Below are 19119 nucleotides of genomic sequence, written 5' to 3'. Positions count from 1 at the left end.
ATATTAGTCACTTTTGCTGTGATGAGTATGTTCCATATATTGGGCAACTTAAACAACAGACATTTGTTGTCTCACAATTCTAGAGGCTCTCAGTCCAAGGAATCAAAATGGATGAGGGTTAGTGTCTGATGAGGGCTTTTTTGCTGGCTAATAATTGGCCACCTTCTCATTGTGTCCTTATATGATCCTTTATGGAGAAGGGGGTTAGTTTCTGAGTATACTCCTCCACCTATAATGACACCAGTCCTACTGGTGACATCCTTATGACTTTATTTAACCTTTATTAACTACCTACTTCCTTAAAGGCCCCAATTTCTATATGCAGTCTCATTAGGGGTCTGGGCCTCAACATAGAATTTTGATGGGGGCATTATTTAGTCCATAACAACTAAATTACTAGATTAAATTTACCATTGTATTCATTATACAACCCTAGTCTTTCTTCCTTTTAGTCTACTCTTCTGTTTTCTTCTAACCTCATTGTCTGTTTCTTTTCAATTACCTTTGCTGGTTCTTGTTTACCTTTAAGTAAAACATCCCACATTGCCATCCTTGGCCATTTTCTCTATACTTGCTCTTTCAGTAAGCTCTTCCAGTTGCCATGACCCTAAATATCTCTATTGAAAATTACCAAAATTTTGTCTTCAGAGCCATCCTTTCTCATAAGCTCCAGCTGATATATCTACCTACTTTGTAAGGGTATTGAGGGTATTTTTTTTGAGGGTATTGAGAATTGAACCCAGGGCCTTACACAGGTAAGCATGTTTTCTACATGTGCATAATTTCCAATCTGTTTTTTTCTTCATTATCTTTTCTTGGAACTCTTTTACCATCCATAACTGGAAGCCTGATTTTTATAGCACCCTGCTCAAACTTGTTCCACCATAGTATTACAACTTAGCAAAATATATCCACCATTTACACAGTTGCTCAGGCTATAAAACCAAGAAGTTATCATTTTTTCTGTGTTTTAGCACTTGATATCTAGTCCCTCAGCAAGTCCCAGCAGTTCAACCTTTAAAAAATCAAAACTTTACTTTGGTGTCTCCTAGAAGGAAATATTCTAAAGTTGATCTCTTTTTATCACTTCTATTGGTGCCTCCCTGATTATATATTATCCAGACTGCTGAAACGGAATCCCAGTCTTGTCCCCTCTATAACTTGTTCTCAATAAAACAACCATGGCAGTCAATTTAAATCAAATATTTTACTCTAGTGTAAATCCCTCCTGTGTCAGTCATCGACCATCCCATTTTTCTGTTCCATTCTGATTATCCTGGTTTTCTTTCTATTTCTTCTACTTGAATATTTTTTCATCAGATCACAATTCATTCAGTTCTTTCTTAAAGTTCTTTCTCAGGAGCCTGGGGGTACTTTATAGTGCTTTCCTAGCGTGCTTGAGGCCCTGGGTTTGATCCCTACCATTTGAAAAAAAAATCCCACCACTTCAGAAGTCGTCCTTGTCTAAAATAACACTCTCACACAATTTTCAAACTCTTTCCTTTTTTATAGCATATATCACTAATTGAAATTGTACTACTTATTCATTTATGTCATTATCTGTTAACCTGTCCCCAGTAAAACATAAATTACAAGAATAAGGACTTTGTCTCATTCATTACCATAATTCAAGATCCAAGCAGTGTCTGTGGCACATAGTTGAACAAATTAATGAAACTCTTCTGATACATGTTCTCACATAATTAGTCCTAAAGATAAGCCTTTAAAATTTCTGCCTAGGTATATCACCACCCTTCAGTCTATCTCCATATCCTAATACCCACCCCGACAAAGCAATCAGACAAAAATCAAAATTTCACTATCTTCCATTTCAAACAAATTTAAGTTCTTATTTTACCACCCTCCATGATTTTGCCACAACTATCTTCAGTCAGTAAATATTTTGATAGTCTGTTTATTTTACTTTTGAGTCTTAAGTAATCATCTTATCAATGTCAAAGCTTAACTTTCAAAAATCATTTTGATTTAGATCACTCCCTTGATGGACCTCTTACAAATGGTGATGGCAGAGAGCCCCGAACAGGAATCAAGAGAAAACTACTTAGTGCATCAGAAGAAGATGAAAGCATGGGAGGAGAAGAGAAAGACAAAAAAGAAACAAAAGAGAAATCACATCTATCTTCCTCAGAGAGTGGAGAGTTAGGATCCAGTTTAAGTTCAGAAAGTACCTGTGGTTCTGATTCTGACTCTGAATCAACTTCCAGAACAGATCAAGATTACGTAGATGGAGATCATGACTATAGCAAATTCATACAAACTAGACCTAAAAGAAAACTCAGAAAACAACATGCTAATGGAAAAAGAAACTGGAAGATGAGAGGCACAGGAGGAAGAGGAAGATGGGGAAGATGGGGTAGATGGAGTAGAGGAGGCAGAGGAAGAGGAGGCAGGGGACGAGGGGGTCGAGGCAGAGGGGGTGGTGGCACTAGGGGAAGAGGAAGAGGGAGAGGAGGAAGAGGTGCCTCTAGAGGAGCCACTAGAGCCAAGCGAGCACGTATTGCAGATGATGAGTTTGATACCATGTTTTCGGGACGTTTCAGTAGACTGCCTCGAATCAAAACAAGAAACCAAGGCAGGAGGACTGTTTTGTACAATGATGATTCTGATAATGACAATTTTGTGTCCACTGAGGATCCTCTGAATCTTGGTACATCCAGATCAGGCAGAGTGCGTAAAATGACAGAAAAAGCCAGGGTTAGCCATCTCATGGGATGGAATTATTAACAGTTAATAAATTTAGAATAATTTTAAAAATTCAATGGCCTTCTACTGCAGGGAATTTACCAGGAAATCTACAAAGCAAGTTGTGTGGGGACTTCTGCTTCCTTTCACATTGGTGCTTTTCCATTATGCCAGTATATATTTGTTTCAAGACTTTTGATCTCCACACTTCATTTGTTCAAACAAGCCTTACTCATTAGGCCTTAAATTAAAAGAAATTCTGCCCACACACACATAGACAGACACACACATACACACATACACACAACACACACACACATACACACACACACACCCCATATACACACACCACATAGGCACACTACAGATTTACTACATTAAAGGAGCATTCTGCTTCTTAAGAGTAGCATGACATTTTTATCTCAATGGAATTATCCCTCTTTTGCTTTTGTATCACAGAAGTATAGCACCTTCTTACAGAGTTTTATATAGTTTGTTTTTGCCATTTTGATTCCTATACCCAGTAATAATAACTTTTGCACAATACACCAATCCTAAAGGCAGCTATTAAATGTTTACAGTTTCTATATTGTAAGAACGATCTGGATTATTTTACTCTTCCCAGGCCAAACTTTCATTAATTGTAGTGAACTGAAGTATATATTTATACTACAGTTTTTTGGGGGTGGGGGGAATCTTGATATGCTTTTCATTGATTTGCTTAATTCACATTAATGGTGAGAAAGGGTTGGTGCCTTGTAAATATGTAGCAAATCTTTGTAGTGTGTCCTGATGTGTGCATTAACTTTATTAAAAGAGAATACTTGAGGTATCAATCTAGACAAGGTGCCAAATGCAAAATTTTCTTGCATCCATTTTCTTTTTTCTATTATATTTTATTGCATTAATAGAATTTGTGTAGCTTAAAGAATAACTTAAACATTTCAAAGATCCTCATCCACAAAGAATAACTTCTTTGAATAGTAGCTCAGCTACCTCTATAAACTACAACTACTGGAAACATTAAGGAAAATAGATGCTGTTACTCATGACTAAGGAGAAGTAGAACAAGCTTGGTAGGAATGAACACTCATAACTTATAAGCTGAGAGGTTGTCAATTATTATATTGGCTCTCAAATGAATAGTTGTAATTAACAAACTTTCCTAAGTATTGTATGCTTTACCTTAGGCTTTCTTAGAACACATTTGTATAAATAGACTTGGGCTACTGCTTATATATCTCTGCTACCACTTTCTATTTAACAGCTGTGCATTACTGATTTTCATTTGAAACTTAAAATGTAACAAAGCACCTAGTTTGAGTTGGAATGTTAGGGCTAGCTAGTACTTTGAATCAGTAGATTCTGATCTTGTCATTCCAAAGGGTTCTTCTGGTCTAGTTTTTTCAGAAATGAACCTCATTGCACTGCACACTGATATTTTGAAACATTATTTTATAGATGGAAAAAATCATTAAAACCCTTATGGTCTTGTTTACAGCAGTAGAGTGCACATGGTTCCATAAGTGAGCTTGAGTCCCAAGATCAATTTTACTCCTCAAATTTGAGAATGCAGAGTTGCTAATTTGTTAGATACTTACATTTTGAAGTGAGAGGGATAATATTGATCTTTGTTTTTGTAACAGCAAATTTGTTGCATTTAGATCAAAATGTGTGATAAAACAGACTTCTTAATGTATACCTAGCTATCTATCCTAGGATATTTCTTAAGCTCATATGTTTGTCTCATGATTTCAATCATTTCATGCATCTGAAAATCCTTAAGTACAGAGGAAGGAGTACACACATAACTTTGCTTTTTTGGTAGGGTTGGGGTGGGAATTATTCTTGGACTAACATCTTTAAGCAATTTTCACTTGCAGTAGAAATGATGTTCGGGCTTTAAGAAAGTATTGTTGTGAATTGTTAATGGCACTAACTTCTGTTACTAGACAATAGACCAAGCTGATATTTTTTGTTGTAGCCTTTTTTTCCACTAAACCAAAATTACTCTGGTTATAACTCAGCTGCCATTTTAAACCATAGTATAGATTCAAAATGTTCCTATTTGAAACTCAACGTTTGATTTTTCCTAAATGTACTACTTCAGTTATTCATCTCTTGGGCATTTAGACTCAACTGTGCCTGTGTTTTCCTGGAATCAATAATACTTTGGCCTACCCTTATCAAAATAACATAGTTGCTTAAATTCCTGGATATACCCAAATGTGTATCATGTGTATCATTTTAGTGTGAATTTTTTTGTTGTTGTTGACATTCTTCTATGAAGAGCTGACCTCTTGAAATGTAGAAGAATTGCCATTTGTGTGATCTTAGCTATCTGGAGCTTTATTTATAATTTATTTTGAATAATAAAAATGCCACATTTATTCCCCAAATGTCAAGATTTTCTAGGTTTAGGTAATTAGAATAATAAGGCTGAAAACATTTTTAAGCTTATTTTATATGTAGTGAAATACTGTGAAAATACTAGTGAACAGCATTTTTGCTGTAATGTTGATTTCAGTTATTAGGATTTAAAGAGTTAGTCACCAGGGTATGTTAGGTGGAGTATAGTTATCATTTATTATAAAAAACAGACAATTTTCTGTTTGCATGCAAATTATTTTGATAAGTGTAAAAATAAAAGTTTGGGAGATATTATTTTTACTTTTTTAACTTTTCTCCCCATTTATACTTTGCTTTTTTGTAATATCACCTCTTGTGAATGTGTCATAATTTGTACCACATTGATAATTTTATTATTTTTAATTTCTAGGGGCCCTTTAAATAAGATCTGGGTTTAGACATAGCAAAGCAAGTAGGAAATGAACTAAGAATTTGCTAAGAAAAATCACTGTTACATTTAGGTCCATGAAAACATACACATGTATAAGCCTAATCCTATGCTAGCTATGAATAGACAGTAAGCTATAATATTTCTCATGAACGATAACAATTTTTAAATTCCCAGCATTAAGATCTTAGCATGTGTATATATTTATAAAAATTGAATCATGTTTCTTCTATGGCTTGCTATGTTTTGTCTCATCCAGCAATAGGATGTTCTCCAAAACATTAACTAACCTTCTAGCCTAATGACTAAATTTGTTTTTGTATATGTGTGTGTGTATGTGTGTGTATGTGTGTGTGTGTGTGTGTGTGTGTGTGTGTATGCTTGTATGTATGTAGGGTTTTTTCCCCAACTTGATATACCTTATCTCAGACATTAAAAAAGAGAGAATATTTTATGATGGAGGACATTGTCTATCAGTTCTTTGCCTCTGTGTCTCTTAGCCTGAGCATTTATTGCTTGATCATCTATTCCATTATGCTTTCTAGATTATCAACACAGGTTTTGTCATGTACTTGTATCCCCTCTGTTCTTTTCGTTTTATTTGCTCTTTTGTTTTATTTTTCTTTCCCTCCCCAGAGATCAAGCTTGTTCTAAAATTATTCCATACAGCACTTTGTTTAACCCAGAGGCAAAGAAACTGATTAAAATTCATAAATAAATTCTGCACAACTGTGTGCTTGGATATCTAACTCAGCCTTCCAGTATTTTGAAGAAATTTTGAGTGACTTAACTTTTGTTACTTTTGTTTTAATTCTGTAGATTGTCATCAGACAATAATAGAGTGAAAGAGAAAGATGTGAATGCCACTTCTAACTTTTTGATAACACTTTTTGAGCATTTTTCAAAATTTGTATGATTGTGGAAATGATAAACACTTAATTATTCACTTTTACATCTTTGGAATCATTTTATGCACATTTGCCAACTGGTACTTGTCTTCAAATTTGGAATACTCTCATTCACAAAAAGGAGAATTAATGTGTAATATTTAGTATACTATGATGTCTAGTCTTAAATAAGTATAACATTTTGAGTTAAAAAATTAATAGTTCTGGGTGAAGAGTTGGGACTTTTGCTGTTTAAAGTCCATATTTTAAAAAATTCTAGCCCCATCCCCAGCATTTTTGTGGTACATGAGGCTAACACTTTACTAAAAATAGAATATTCTGAGATTTAAGGCCTGTTTTGAAAATCGATGTGAAAATATTTTATTGTTTTTTATATATTAGCAATTTCTTTACCAAGTTTTGATTATCAAATTTACCAAGTTTTGGTAATCCAATATAAAGTTAAATTTTTTTCATGGTGCTGTATTTTGTGGAATATTAATAGCACTCAGGTTTCTTGATATTTATTTCCTATATAGCCTTATCCTTAATTATTTTCTTTTTTGTCTTTCCTCTCCTGATTGCTTTTATCCACACTTACTTATCTGCAATAAAGACTGCACCTAAATTAGCGTATTCCAGCGAGACTGGAAATTTTTTGATTGATGGGAGAAGTGCAGTAGAACGGCCTTGCAGTTTAGAAATAAGGTGGGTTTTTTTTATGTGTATGCCCATTTGTTATTTTACCATCTTTAACTGAATCTATTATTTGATACTTTGACATAGAGAAGCATGATAAGTATGTTCTAGAAAGCTAAAATTATTGATAACATATAGAAATTGCCATTGTTAATTGGTTTAAAATCACATACAAATTATTTACAAACCCAGTTGGGAAATGTGTTTTTACATATGTCACCAAATACATATTAGGGAGTACTACAAATGTTAATTCTTTAGATAATACTGTGGTGATGGCAATCAGTAATTTATTTCTTTGTCCTGTAACTTATCATTCTTGTCTTTTGTAATCCTTTACACAGTATTAACAAAACTGTACTTTGTTTGTTCTTACTATCCATAAATTTAAAGATGGAAAATCATTCAGTTAATAGTCAATGTGATATTGTATATGGGCAAAATGTCCACTAAACTAAAATTTAGTTTAAAGAAAACAAGGTAAACTAAACTGGCTTGGTTTATAAAAGATGTTTTGTTTGGCAGTTGTCAGTCATTATTAAGCAATTACCTTCAAAGACAAAAATCGATTAATTTGTTGCCATTCTTTATGGGATGTTTACAATAAAATTCCAAGTTGTTTGGAATCAATTGCACTCTTGCTGCTTTATGCCTTAACTCATGTACCAGAGATAAATTAACAAGAAGAAAGAAATATGGAGTTACCTTTCTATTATCCTGCTTTAGAGATTATAACATGTAACTCTTCAGTCTTTCCTTTCTTGTTTCTTTGTCATAGAATATTTTATTATTATGTTTTTTATCTAAAAAACTGGGGTGATTTCTATACAAGAAAAGATTTTTCCCTTAATCATAGCAAATATACTTTTGGTGACTTTAAGGTAATATATGTGATACACTTTAAATGTGGGCTGCTTGGTGCCTTAAGTAACAGCCTGCAAATCTCTAGTCAATTTTGTTTAATAACACTTTTTGAAGTGAATAGATTTCTAACATACTTATGGTTTATATGTTTATAAATTTTAACAGTTGAGCTATGAATCCCTGGCATTTTTTATGGTCAAATTTCCTACAAAGCTTAACTATATTGCAAATGGTGCTTTAATTACATATAAGTGCAGTAGGAACAGAAGTCAGGTGAGACATGCTCAGGATCTGAGTGCCCTAACAGGAATATTCATCCAAAGTCTGAATTTATACATTATGAACACTCTTCCTCCCAAAGTCAAGAATTCTACCAGGTTCAAGATAAGCTGCCTAATGATTGGACTGTATCTTTTATACTATTCTATTGTGTGCTTAGATTTAATAAATAAGGTATTTATAAAATTATCACCTTTATCTTCTGGTATCAGATCCAATGGCTATCACACTAGCCAGATTTTTCACAATATTTAGAGATTAAGGTAGGAATAAATTGGTATTTTGTTTAGTTGCTTGGTTGGCTAAAGGTAGCCCCTCTTTTAAGATGTATAATTTATATTAAAAACTCTTTGTTCACAGGCTATCATGTTTTCTTACCCTCTAGATTTTTTAAGTAGAAAAGTTAAAGGTATTTTTATGACAAAAGCAGTATTCAGAAGATCCATTTTTTCCTAGTTGAGAAGTTCAAGAAAAAAGTGCTCTTTTCCCTTTCACTCAATTATTTACATCTATTTAAAAAATACATTCCAAACATGCACAAAATAAATTGATGCTAATATATTAAGGCTGCTATTTGATTTTTTTAAAATGAGACTTTAAGGTATATTTTAAGCCCATATACTTAATTTTCTTTCTCAGTTATTTTTAATGCTGCATAATGCTGATAGACCAAATATAATATTAAGTAAAATGGAGTTTTTATGATGTTAATTTTTTTCCTGAAGTTTTGGAGAAAATTGTTTCTTTTTCTTGCACTTCTTTGTAACTCTAATAGCTTTTCCTTTGCCAGCTCTGGCAATTACTTTAATAAACTTGCTTCTCACCTTCAGATTACAAATATCTAATAGATATTTAAGCAATGATTATTAACAGATTAATATTTAATTTGATATTGAAAACTTTTAAAACTTTCTTATCCTTTATTCATTTGTAAATTTTGAACTGCTAACTTGTCTTCTCAGTGTTCTTACGTCTTTTTCAATTTGATAAGCTTTGTAGTAAATATATTAAGAAATAAAAACATGTCAAATTGCTTAATTTAGGTTATTCATATTAGTTGGTGAGGTTTATTTGTTCTTAGGACTGTTTTGTGGTTGACTTTTATCTTATTGCAATTCTAATTAAAAGTTGTATAGTAGCAGGTTTATTTATATTAGCAATTTTGTCTAATCTGTGAAATAATTTAAGGTAGTAAAACTATCTTACAGTGTTTCTTTTTTCCTTTTAGCCTTTTACAAAAGCTTAGAATATCATGTTAAAATGAAACTTCCATCCCAGATTGCATAATGGCTGATTTTTAGGGGAATGTTTTGTTACCCTTGGGTATTGTTCATCTAAAATATTAATAATGAAGAAGTTAGTTCTGAATTCTTTCCTTAGGTTAAATTTTAATTTACAAATTAAGCCAATCTCATGTGTAAAAATATGTATCGTTTCTAGTCTAGCCCTGTAGATCAGAAAATATGCCCCTGACATTCCCATAGTCACTAAAATACCAAATTCTTTCCATTTTGGAGGTTGGCCATTTGTATTTTAAATGTGGTTTGTAGTTCTCATGGTAAAGAAAAGTAGTTACTAAGACAAAACAATAGTTCAAACTTATGGTAGGTATGTTTTTGCTTTTCAATTGCTTCACAAATTTAAGACTGGTAATTACCACAAGTTTTCCACACTAAAAATACTAATCTTTTATTACTTTGATTATAATTATAAAAGTAGAAATTATCACAAGTCTGAAATGAGTTGAATTCTTTTTCTTGATTTGTATGGTGATCTCCTTCATTGAAGATTTTTACTTCAGGAGATTATAGTCTATGTTCTATATTAGTGATAAGAAATGGTTAAAAGAAGACTAGAGTGTTTCTTCCCATACTCATTCATTTGTGTGTTCTTTATTCAACATTTACTGAGTACTTTCTATTTGCCAAAAGCTGTAATCATCTAAAGAGGTGGGCAGTTCACAAAGTTCATATCTCAACCATAGTTTCAGTTACCAGAATGACACTACCATTATTAGTCAACTCCTATTTTCAGATGAAAAAAAATGAGTTTCAGTAATATCAAATAATTTTCCTAATTCTATATGGTCATTAAATAGAATAGTCTTGATTCCTTCAGGTTTTTAGTCTTAGCTTTTATACCAATTAATAGGTATTTGGTTCTATTTTCCTCCTTTTCAATTTCTATGAAACAGACTGATAAGTCCTGCATGTGCATCCTAAAAAACATACTTCCCTTTATTTCTTGCTTAAATAATTTAATATAAGATGACTTTGTGGTATGAGTCTTCATGCTACTTACTAGTGGGAGATGGAAGAGACTATAGATTTAAAGATTCTAGGTTGGAAGTAGAAAAAGTAATCAACCTCTTAAAAGTGTGTGTTTTAACACACGCTTGCACAAGAATAAACATCCAAGAAAAGTATAGAGAATTTACTCTTATAGTGAGGAATAATTCTGCTGATAAACAACACAAGTATGCTTTACAGTGTGTGATACAAAGTGGATCAGTTAATTCTGTTCATACAATGCTCCATTTCAAGGGCAAAACCTAGAACATCTTTTTTCATCTGAGAGGAAATATGTTGCAAATACACTTCTCGGTGAATACGCCAAAGTTCCTGACATCATCCCTGGGTTTAATTTACAGTTTTGTTTTTGTTTGTTGTTTTTGTACTGATAATTGAACCTAAGGGTTCCTGCATGAAAGACAGGTATTCTACCACTAAGCCACATTCCCAGCCGTTTTTACATTTTTTTTAAAAAAAAATTAGTTATAGATGGACACAATACCTTTGTTTTCTTTTTTTTTTTTTATGTACTGCTAAGGATTGAATGCAGTGTCTGATACATACTAGGCAAACACTCTATACCACTGAGCTACAACCCCAGCATACCTTTCTATTTTTTGAGACAGTGTCTTAACAAGTTGATCAGGCTGGACTAGAATTTTGGGTCCTCCTATCCCAGTCTCTAGATAGGATAATAGACGTGCATCATCCCTCCAGACTGGTGGGATCATTTCCCAACCTCCATCCCTGCCTCTGGTGCTGGGGATAGAACCCTGGGCCATATGCATATAATGTAAGCACTATACCTCTAAGCTACATTCTCAATCCTTTTTTCCATATTTTAAAAAATATATTTTTGAGTTGCTGATAGAACTATTTTATTTATATGCGGGGCTGAGAATGAACCCAGTGTCTCACACATGCTAGGCAAGAGCTCTACCACTGAGCTACAACCCCAGCCTCTCCCATATATTTTTGGTGCATTATAATTGTACATAATGATGGGAATTGTTACATATTTGTACATGCACACAATTTTGTAATATAATTTTGGCCGATATCATTTCCATTTCCCCTCTCCCTTTTCTTCTTCCTCCTCGTTCGTGTACTCTACTGATGTCTCTTTGATTTTCATGAGATCCCTATACCTGTCTTCTTTTTTCCTCTTCTAACTTCCACATATGAAAGGAAACATACAACCCCTTGATTTTGACTTATATTGCTTAACATAATGTTTTTATTTTCATCCATTTTCCTGAAAATATATAGTTTTAGTTTTCTTTATGGCTGAATAATTGTTTTATTTGAGATAGGGTCTCACTAAATTGGCTAGCCTGGCCTTAGGCTTGCAATCCCCCTGCATCAGCCTCCCAAGTAGCTAGGATTACAGGTGTGCACCAGAGAACCCTACTCCTTGGGATTGTGTATATGTGGAAACATATATGTTCTCTGAACTACTTCTGAATTTTGCTCATTATCTAATTTCACTCCATCTTTGCACTCATTTATTTTTTGATCCAAGATCCAAAAACATTTACTATCTCAATTTTCGTATTCAATCCTATCGAATAATTTTAATGGCTTTTTTTTTTCTCATTTAAGATTGGGACAGGGTGATGATTGGTAAGGCTTTGAATAGGCTTATAGATACACTACAGTTAACTCGAACCCTTGGTATATTATTATGGGAAAAATTCAAGTAATTAAAGTCAAAACATTCACTGTTTATTCTCAAGGTTTTGCAATGGATTTTAAAAGCCATTAGGTGTGCTGAACTTGAACTTGGTTCATGACATTTACATTGATCTCATTCATATTTCATAATGCTACTTTTTCTTCTAAACACTTTCTACTTATTCTGAACCTTATATGAGGAAGAGGAGTATTGCTTTCCAGAAGACAGATTATTGAGTTTTTGGTAAAAAATCAAAAAGGAGATAGAACGGTGTGCAAATTTTCTTAGGGCTTACTGTCTGGTTTCTGGTTAGTTCTGGTTTATTTTAGTCTTCAAAATAGAGCAGAGAAAGCATGGCTCCCTGATTACATTAGGAGAATATAAACTAGAAATCTATATCAGAAATTTTTTTCTATAGTTAGACACTATTCAGTGACTTGGAGTTGTATGCTTGGTCTTTAGATGGTAGTAGCCTGACCTACAGTTAAGTACCATGGTTTTGGTGAGGCCTAAGAAAGGTCATGAAGAAAGACACTTGGGGATCTTTTAAAATTCATCTCAACTAGAAAAGAGAAGGTAATGGGGTTTGAAGGGTTAATAAGGAATAAAAAATTTGAGTGTTCTGTGTTTGGGTATAAATGCCTCCAAACAGAAACTTCAGTTCCACAACGGTGGAAACAAATGTGAAAGCCTGTGGGATTTCTGTTCTTTGGGTGGGGGGGGCCAGTGGATGGAGGTAGGGAGTTCACAGAGGGATTATTAGTGGTGATGGTGGCAATTCAATGTCAGAATTATATTAGTAATAATGTTTCCTGAGGTTTCAAACCAATTAGGAACATTATTGATGTTAACTCCATTTTGCAGATGAAGAAACAGGCGCAGAAATGCAAAGGTCCCACTGATAACAAATGGATCTATTTCCAAAGCCTGTGTGCCTAAATGTTATATATGGACTAGTTTTAGTCATAGCTGTGTCAGAAATTTACTGAGTGGCTCTGACCAAGTCTCTTATTTTCCCTTAGTTTCACTTGTCTTTAACTGTGCAAGACTTAAGTTGAACATTAAAAGGGACTCACAGTTCTGTACTATACCTTATCTATCTTCCTAATCTCCAAAACATTTTTACTGAAGTCTCAATTTTTTTAGAATCTTGATAAGTCTTCTATCCTACTGGTAAAAATTGCTTATTTGAAGGCAAGTATCCCATGATCTGCCTTTGAAGCTTCAGTTTTAATAAGGGAAGACTGAACATCTTAGGAAGTGTTAAAAAAGTAACTGAAAAGACTAATAGTATGACAGTATAAGGAGTTCTGATGGACTCACTTCTCAGTGAAACTGGAGGAAAGTAGTTTTTACAACCACTTGTAGCCTTTGGAAATGGTCCAAAGAACAAACATTAAATAGAAGAAACTTCTTTTATGAAAACTCATTAAGAAAGGTGAGAATCTAGTATTTGAACAAGGCAGCTCTTTCATACCGCTTCTGTCCCAGACTTCACTATAGACTACAATTGTAGAGAACAGAACAACTCCTCCCTCAGGCCCCATGCCATGGGCTTTCTTCCTCATAGGTGGGCATCGTAATTATTCATTCCTCTTCCCCAAGCTAGTGTTGCTGAAGCTAATGTCTAATAATTGAGGTTGACAGATGGGACCCCTGTCGTCGTTTCAAGTTCCCCCTCTTTGAATTAAAATGTTTCTCTTTGGTGTTTCAGGCTCAGATGACAAGCCCTAATCACCATTGCCTGGGCTCATGAAATAGTTGTTTAATGCCAGAAGACTTCAGGCTGCTGCCCTACCCCCACTAACGACTCAATCCCTAGAATGGGGGGTGATGTCAGAGAGAAGCTTGCCATTGTCTTCATCACCTATCCTTAAGCCTTGACTCAAGATACTTTGCTTGTGGGAGGATGCAGACCATGAAACAGTTTCTGATTTCATTTATAACAGGCCTGAGAGTGTTCTTAAGAACAAAAGAGATTGTGGGGAAAGGTCAGTGATAGGGGTTCAAGATACAAGTTAAACTGTAGACAGGTTACTTTGCAGGGAAGAAGTGGGAAATAGGATAGTTGGGAGATGCTTTCCAAGGGTCAAAAAAAAAAAAAGAAAACATAGACTTCAAAGACTTCTTTAAATGAGCCAGAATTTGATGGTATTCATTTATATTTTTATGCCACAAGATGATGTTGAAAGCAGTTGAACAATCAACTGTAATTAATGGATTTCAAAAGGTGGGAAAAAGAACTCTACTCAAACCGTGACCTTCCTGGGAGAATGTGGGCATACCAGAGGTTGAGTTTCCCTGAGTAACATTAGTCTCTCACCAACTGGGAGGGAAAAGAGAATTTTTAAAAATTCAGTTAATCATTAAACATATAAACATAAACAATCAAAAGTTTCGGGTCCCCAGATGGGGGTCGTCATTACCCAGAGTTGCTACAAAGCATTATCTAAAATTCCAATTTCCAACAACATGGTCATAAGATAAAATGAAATGAAAAAATGACAGAGGAGAATCAACCATATAAATAATAACATCAAATGTGAGTGGATTAAGTAAGTCCATCACAAGGTAGTTTTTACAATCCAAAACCCAAAATCTATATGCTATTAAATGAGATAATATTTTAGCTTAAAAAATATAAATAGGTGAAAAGTATAAGGACTGCAAAAAATGCAACCTGCAAAGATAAGTAAAAAAGGGTCTAATAAGATAAGCAAATTTGACTTTAGACAAGAGAGTTAGGGAGGGCTGGGGATGTGGCTCAAGTGGTAGCGCGCTCGCCTTGCATGCGTGCGGCCCGGGTTCGATTCTCAGCACCACGTACAAAGATGTTGTGTCCACCGATAACTAAAAAATAAATATTAAATCTCTCTCTCTCTCTCTCTCTCTCTCTCTCTCTTTCTCTCTCCTCTCTCACTCTCTCTAAAAAAAAAAAGAGAGGGAGTTACATTTTATAATAAAAGTGTCAGTCTCTCAGGGAGATAAAAATTATGAATTGTATATGCACCTGAGAAGAGAGCCCCCAATACATACATCAAAAAGTAATAGAATTGAAGGGAAAATAGTTTAATATTTGAGACTCAATGTCTCACTTTCAATAATGGATAAGATTACTAAGAAGAAAAACAAGGATACAAAAGGTGTGAACATTATACTCCCTACTAGACAGACATGTATAGAATGTTTCACTCCCAGAATAGCAGAATGCACCTTTTTGTCAAGTGCACATTTTCTAGAACATATTTTCTGTAATATGCTACGTTCAAAGAATTTTTAAAAGTTCCAGTAGATTTAAAAAGTACTGAAATCATTCATATAAAGTATGTTCTCTTGCCTTAGTGTAATGAAATTAGAAACCAACAACAGGAGGAACTGGGGAACATTTGAAAAGGAAGTAAATAATTAAAAATACTTCTATATAAAAAGTTCTAAAAACAATAATGCAAATTTCAGCTTAGAAAATTAAATTAGAAAGAGAAAATTAGAAGCAATGCAAGGAAGGAAATAAGAGGAGAGCTGAAATAAAATAACAAAAGCAACAATATTAATGAAACTAAAAATTAGCTCCATGAAAAAATCTACAAAATGAACAAAACTTCAGCTACACTCATGGAAACAATGAAGAGAAAGAGACTCAAATTATTAAAATCAGGAATGTAAGACAGGACATAATTACCTCACAGAAATCAAAAGAATTATTACGGTTTATTTTCTGAATTATGGATGGTCATTGGGAAATAGTTTGAAAAATTTTATTCCAATAATTATAAAATATACAAGATATTGATAAATTTCCAGACACACATGACCTACCCATATTGAACCAAAAGGATATAGAAAACCCAAACAAGCCAATAGCAAGTAATGAGACTGAAGCATCAAAATGAAGAATTCCTTACAAAGAAAACCCTGGAACTGGATGGATTCTCAGCTGACTTTTACCAGACCTTTAAAGAACTAATGCCAATGTTTCTCAAATTATTCCATGAAATACAAAGGGAGGGAACACTCCCAAATTCATTCTTCTGATCCCAGAATCATCCTGATACCAAAACCAAAGACATCAAGGAACAGGGTGTGGTGATACATCCTTGAACTTGTGATTCTTGTGCTTCAGCCTCATCATTTGCTGGGATTAAAGGCATGAGTCAAAGCACTCAGCTTGGTTTTTCTCCTCCTTTTCTACTCTGGATGATTTTTTCCCCTTTTCTTAACTACCTGCCCATGGTACGACCTGCAGAAAAATGCTGAATAGAAGTAGAACAGAAATTCTGTCTTATAGGGATCCCCGATCATAAGGGGAAAACACTGTATAATTCACATTTAAATATGATTTTAGGTATGGAATTTTCATTGGTATTCATTATGACATCTATTGAAGAAGTTTCCATCAATATTTAGTTTGCTTTAAGTTTTATCATTGTGTTGAATTTTGTGAAATGTTTTATTCTGATTCTAATGAAATGATCATATGGCTTTTATTTTATTATGTTAGTGTGATGTATTACACTAATTTCACATTTAAACCAACCCACTTTTCTAGGACAAATCTCGTGTGTGTGTGTGTGTGTGTGTGTGTGTGAGAGAGAGAGAGAGAGAGAGAGAGAGAGAGAGAGAGAACTAGATCTAGTTTACTAGTATTTTAAGTATTTTTTTCTGTCTAATACCAGCTTCTTAAAGTGGGCTAGAAGATTTTTCTTTCTTTTCTACTCTCTGCAATAGTTTATGAAGGATTAGTGTTAATTTTTTTTTAATATTTGGTAGATTTCACCAGTGAATCCATCTATGACTGGTATTTTCTTTGTGTAAATTTTTAAATTACTGATTCAATCTCTTGTTATATGTCTATCCAGATTTTTATGAATTTTAGTTAGTTTTGGTAGTTTATGTCATTCGAGGAAATGTTCATTTTATGTAAGTTATCTAATTTGTATCTCTTTGTTATAAACTGAATTCTGACTTCCCCTAATTTCATACTGGATATCAACTCTCTAATCTTCCATGGGACTATCATTTGGTGATAGGGCCTTTAAGGAGAAAATTAAGGTTCAATGAAGTCACAAGAGTGACACTCTAGTCTCATATGATTGGTGACAGGGTCCTTATAAGAGATACCACCCTCCCACCCTTCCCTGACATCTGCCAATTAAGAAGAGAGGACTTAGGAAAAGCCAGTCTCTTAGGAGCTCTGATCTTACTTTCAGCCTCTAGTACTATGAGAAAATAAAGTTTTATTGTTTCAGCTACCAAATTTGTGGTATTTTGTTATAAGAGCCCTACCAGACTAATACACCATTTTTATTATTCCCTAATAATCTTTTTGTTTGCTTTGAGGTACGTAATTATGTTATGTATTATATTCATGATTTTAATAATTTGAATGTTTTTCTGTTCATTTTCTTCCATTAGTGTAGCTAAATGTTGTCAATTTTGTTATCTTTTCATAGTCAATTTTTAGTTTCATTAATATTCTCTATTGCTTTTGTGATTTTTATTTTATTTATTTCAGCTTTTGTCTCTATACTATTTCCTTCCTTGTGTTTGCTCTTAGTTTCTTCTTTTTGAACTTTCTAAACTAAAAAGTTTTGTTACTTATGGATTTCAGAATGTCAAACATTTCCCCTGTTGGAAGAGTAATTGGCATTTTTTTTTTCATTCTGTAGGGTGTCTCTTCATGTCCTTAATGCTTTTCTTTGCTGTGTAAAAACTTTATTTTGAAGTCATTCATTTATTAATTCTTTGTTTTCTTTCTTGAGTTTTGTGAGTTTTATTTAGGAAGTCAATGCCTATACTGACATGGTGGAGTGTTACCCTGTGTTTTCTCCTAACTGTTGCAGTGTTTCTAGTATAATTCCTAGGTCTTTGATCCACTTTGAGTGGATTTGGGTTTTCTCTCTCCTTTTGGTTAATTTGGTCAAGATTTTATCAATCATGTTCATCACTTCAAAGAGCACAACTCTGTAAATAAACTGAAAACCATTGAAATGTACATATTAAAAAATGAACTTTAAGTTGTATTTCAATAAAGGTATTAAAATGTATAATGCTTTGAATAAGAATAAACTAATAAAATCAGATTTCCTTTAAAGTTAAATTAGTTTTTGATTAAGTTTAGCATTTATTTCAGCATCTTTTAAATATTTTCCATTTATGCCTACAATTGAAAATTTCAAAACAAAACAAAATGATAACTTAGAGGAATGCCATTTTCTTCTGATAATTTTTCACCATCACCCTTCATTCACACCTTTACCAGATCTCAGTCAACCACCAATAATAGTGTGAAAGAATTATTTGTGGTATCCAGAAATATGTGTGTGCAAAATAGAAATAAGAACTTGGCTACTACAGATAATTTATTAAAAGACACTTTCCCTTATATGTTCAAATTTAAGACAAAATGACTTAGGGTTTGAGATATTAACCCAAGGATGTCATCATTTAGTTTTAATATTGCTCTTATATCCCCACCTTTGAAAATATGGGTGGGAGGGGGTGTTCCTCATTTATCACATAATATAGCAATGTGAGATTGTTACTGAATATCATCAGTTCTTATTATGTGGCAGTTCTTCAAGGACTACATGTTTTCATTATTCCAGTGGCTATTAGGAACTCATTTGTTTCCTCCACCCAAGGTCACATTACAACCTTCTAACACTCATTGTTCCTTCCTTTCTGCTAATGCAGAACAAGAAAGTGACTTGGGTAAAGGAGTGAATATGGGGGCATGAAATGACTGTACTGATAATTTTCTAACTCTAAATCTCATTTGTTCCAAGAAATCAGTATCACCTGGAACATGCTGAGGCCTCTATCTTTGTACTGCAATTCATAAATGGTGTATTATCTTCCCCTGAACCATAGTTCCTAAAGCTTTACCCCTAAAACTATAATACAAAATGCTTTGTTTATTTTTAT

General features: G+C 33.5%; 1 protein-coding gene across 1 annotated transcript in view; it reads left to right on the top strand.

Annotated features, from left to right (window-relative positions):
• The window catches only part of Brwd3 (bromodomain and WD repeat domain containing 3), a 121261-nt gene extending 113512 nt beyond the window's left edge, over window positions 1-7749 (top strand). The window contains exon 41 of the mRNA XM_077106792.1: window positions 1991-7749. Coding sequence (XP_076962907.1) covers window positions 1991-2745 — 755 coding nt within the window. The 3' untranslated portion in view covers window positions 2746-7749. The remainder of the gene's footprint in view (window positions 1-1990) is intronic.
• The last annotated feature ends 11370 nt before the right edge of the window (window positions 7750-19119 follow it).

This window comes from Callospermophilus lateralis, chromosome X (assembly GCF_048772815.1).
Source record: "Callospermophilus lateralis isolate mCalLat2 chromosome X, mCalLat2.hap1, whole genome shotgun sequence".
NCBI lineage: Eukaryota > Metazoa > Chordata > Mammalia > Rodentia > Sciuridae > Callospermophilus > Callospermophilus lateralis.
Note: the sequence above shows the minus strand (reverse complement) of the source record. Positions and strands in the feature narration are given on the sequence as shown.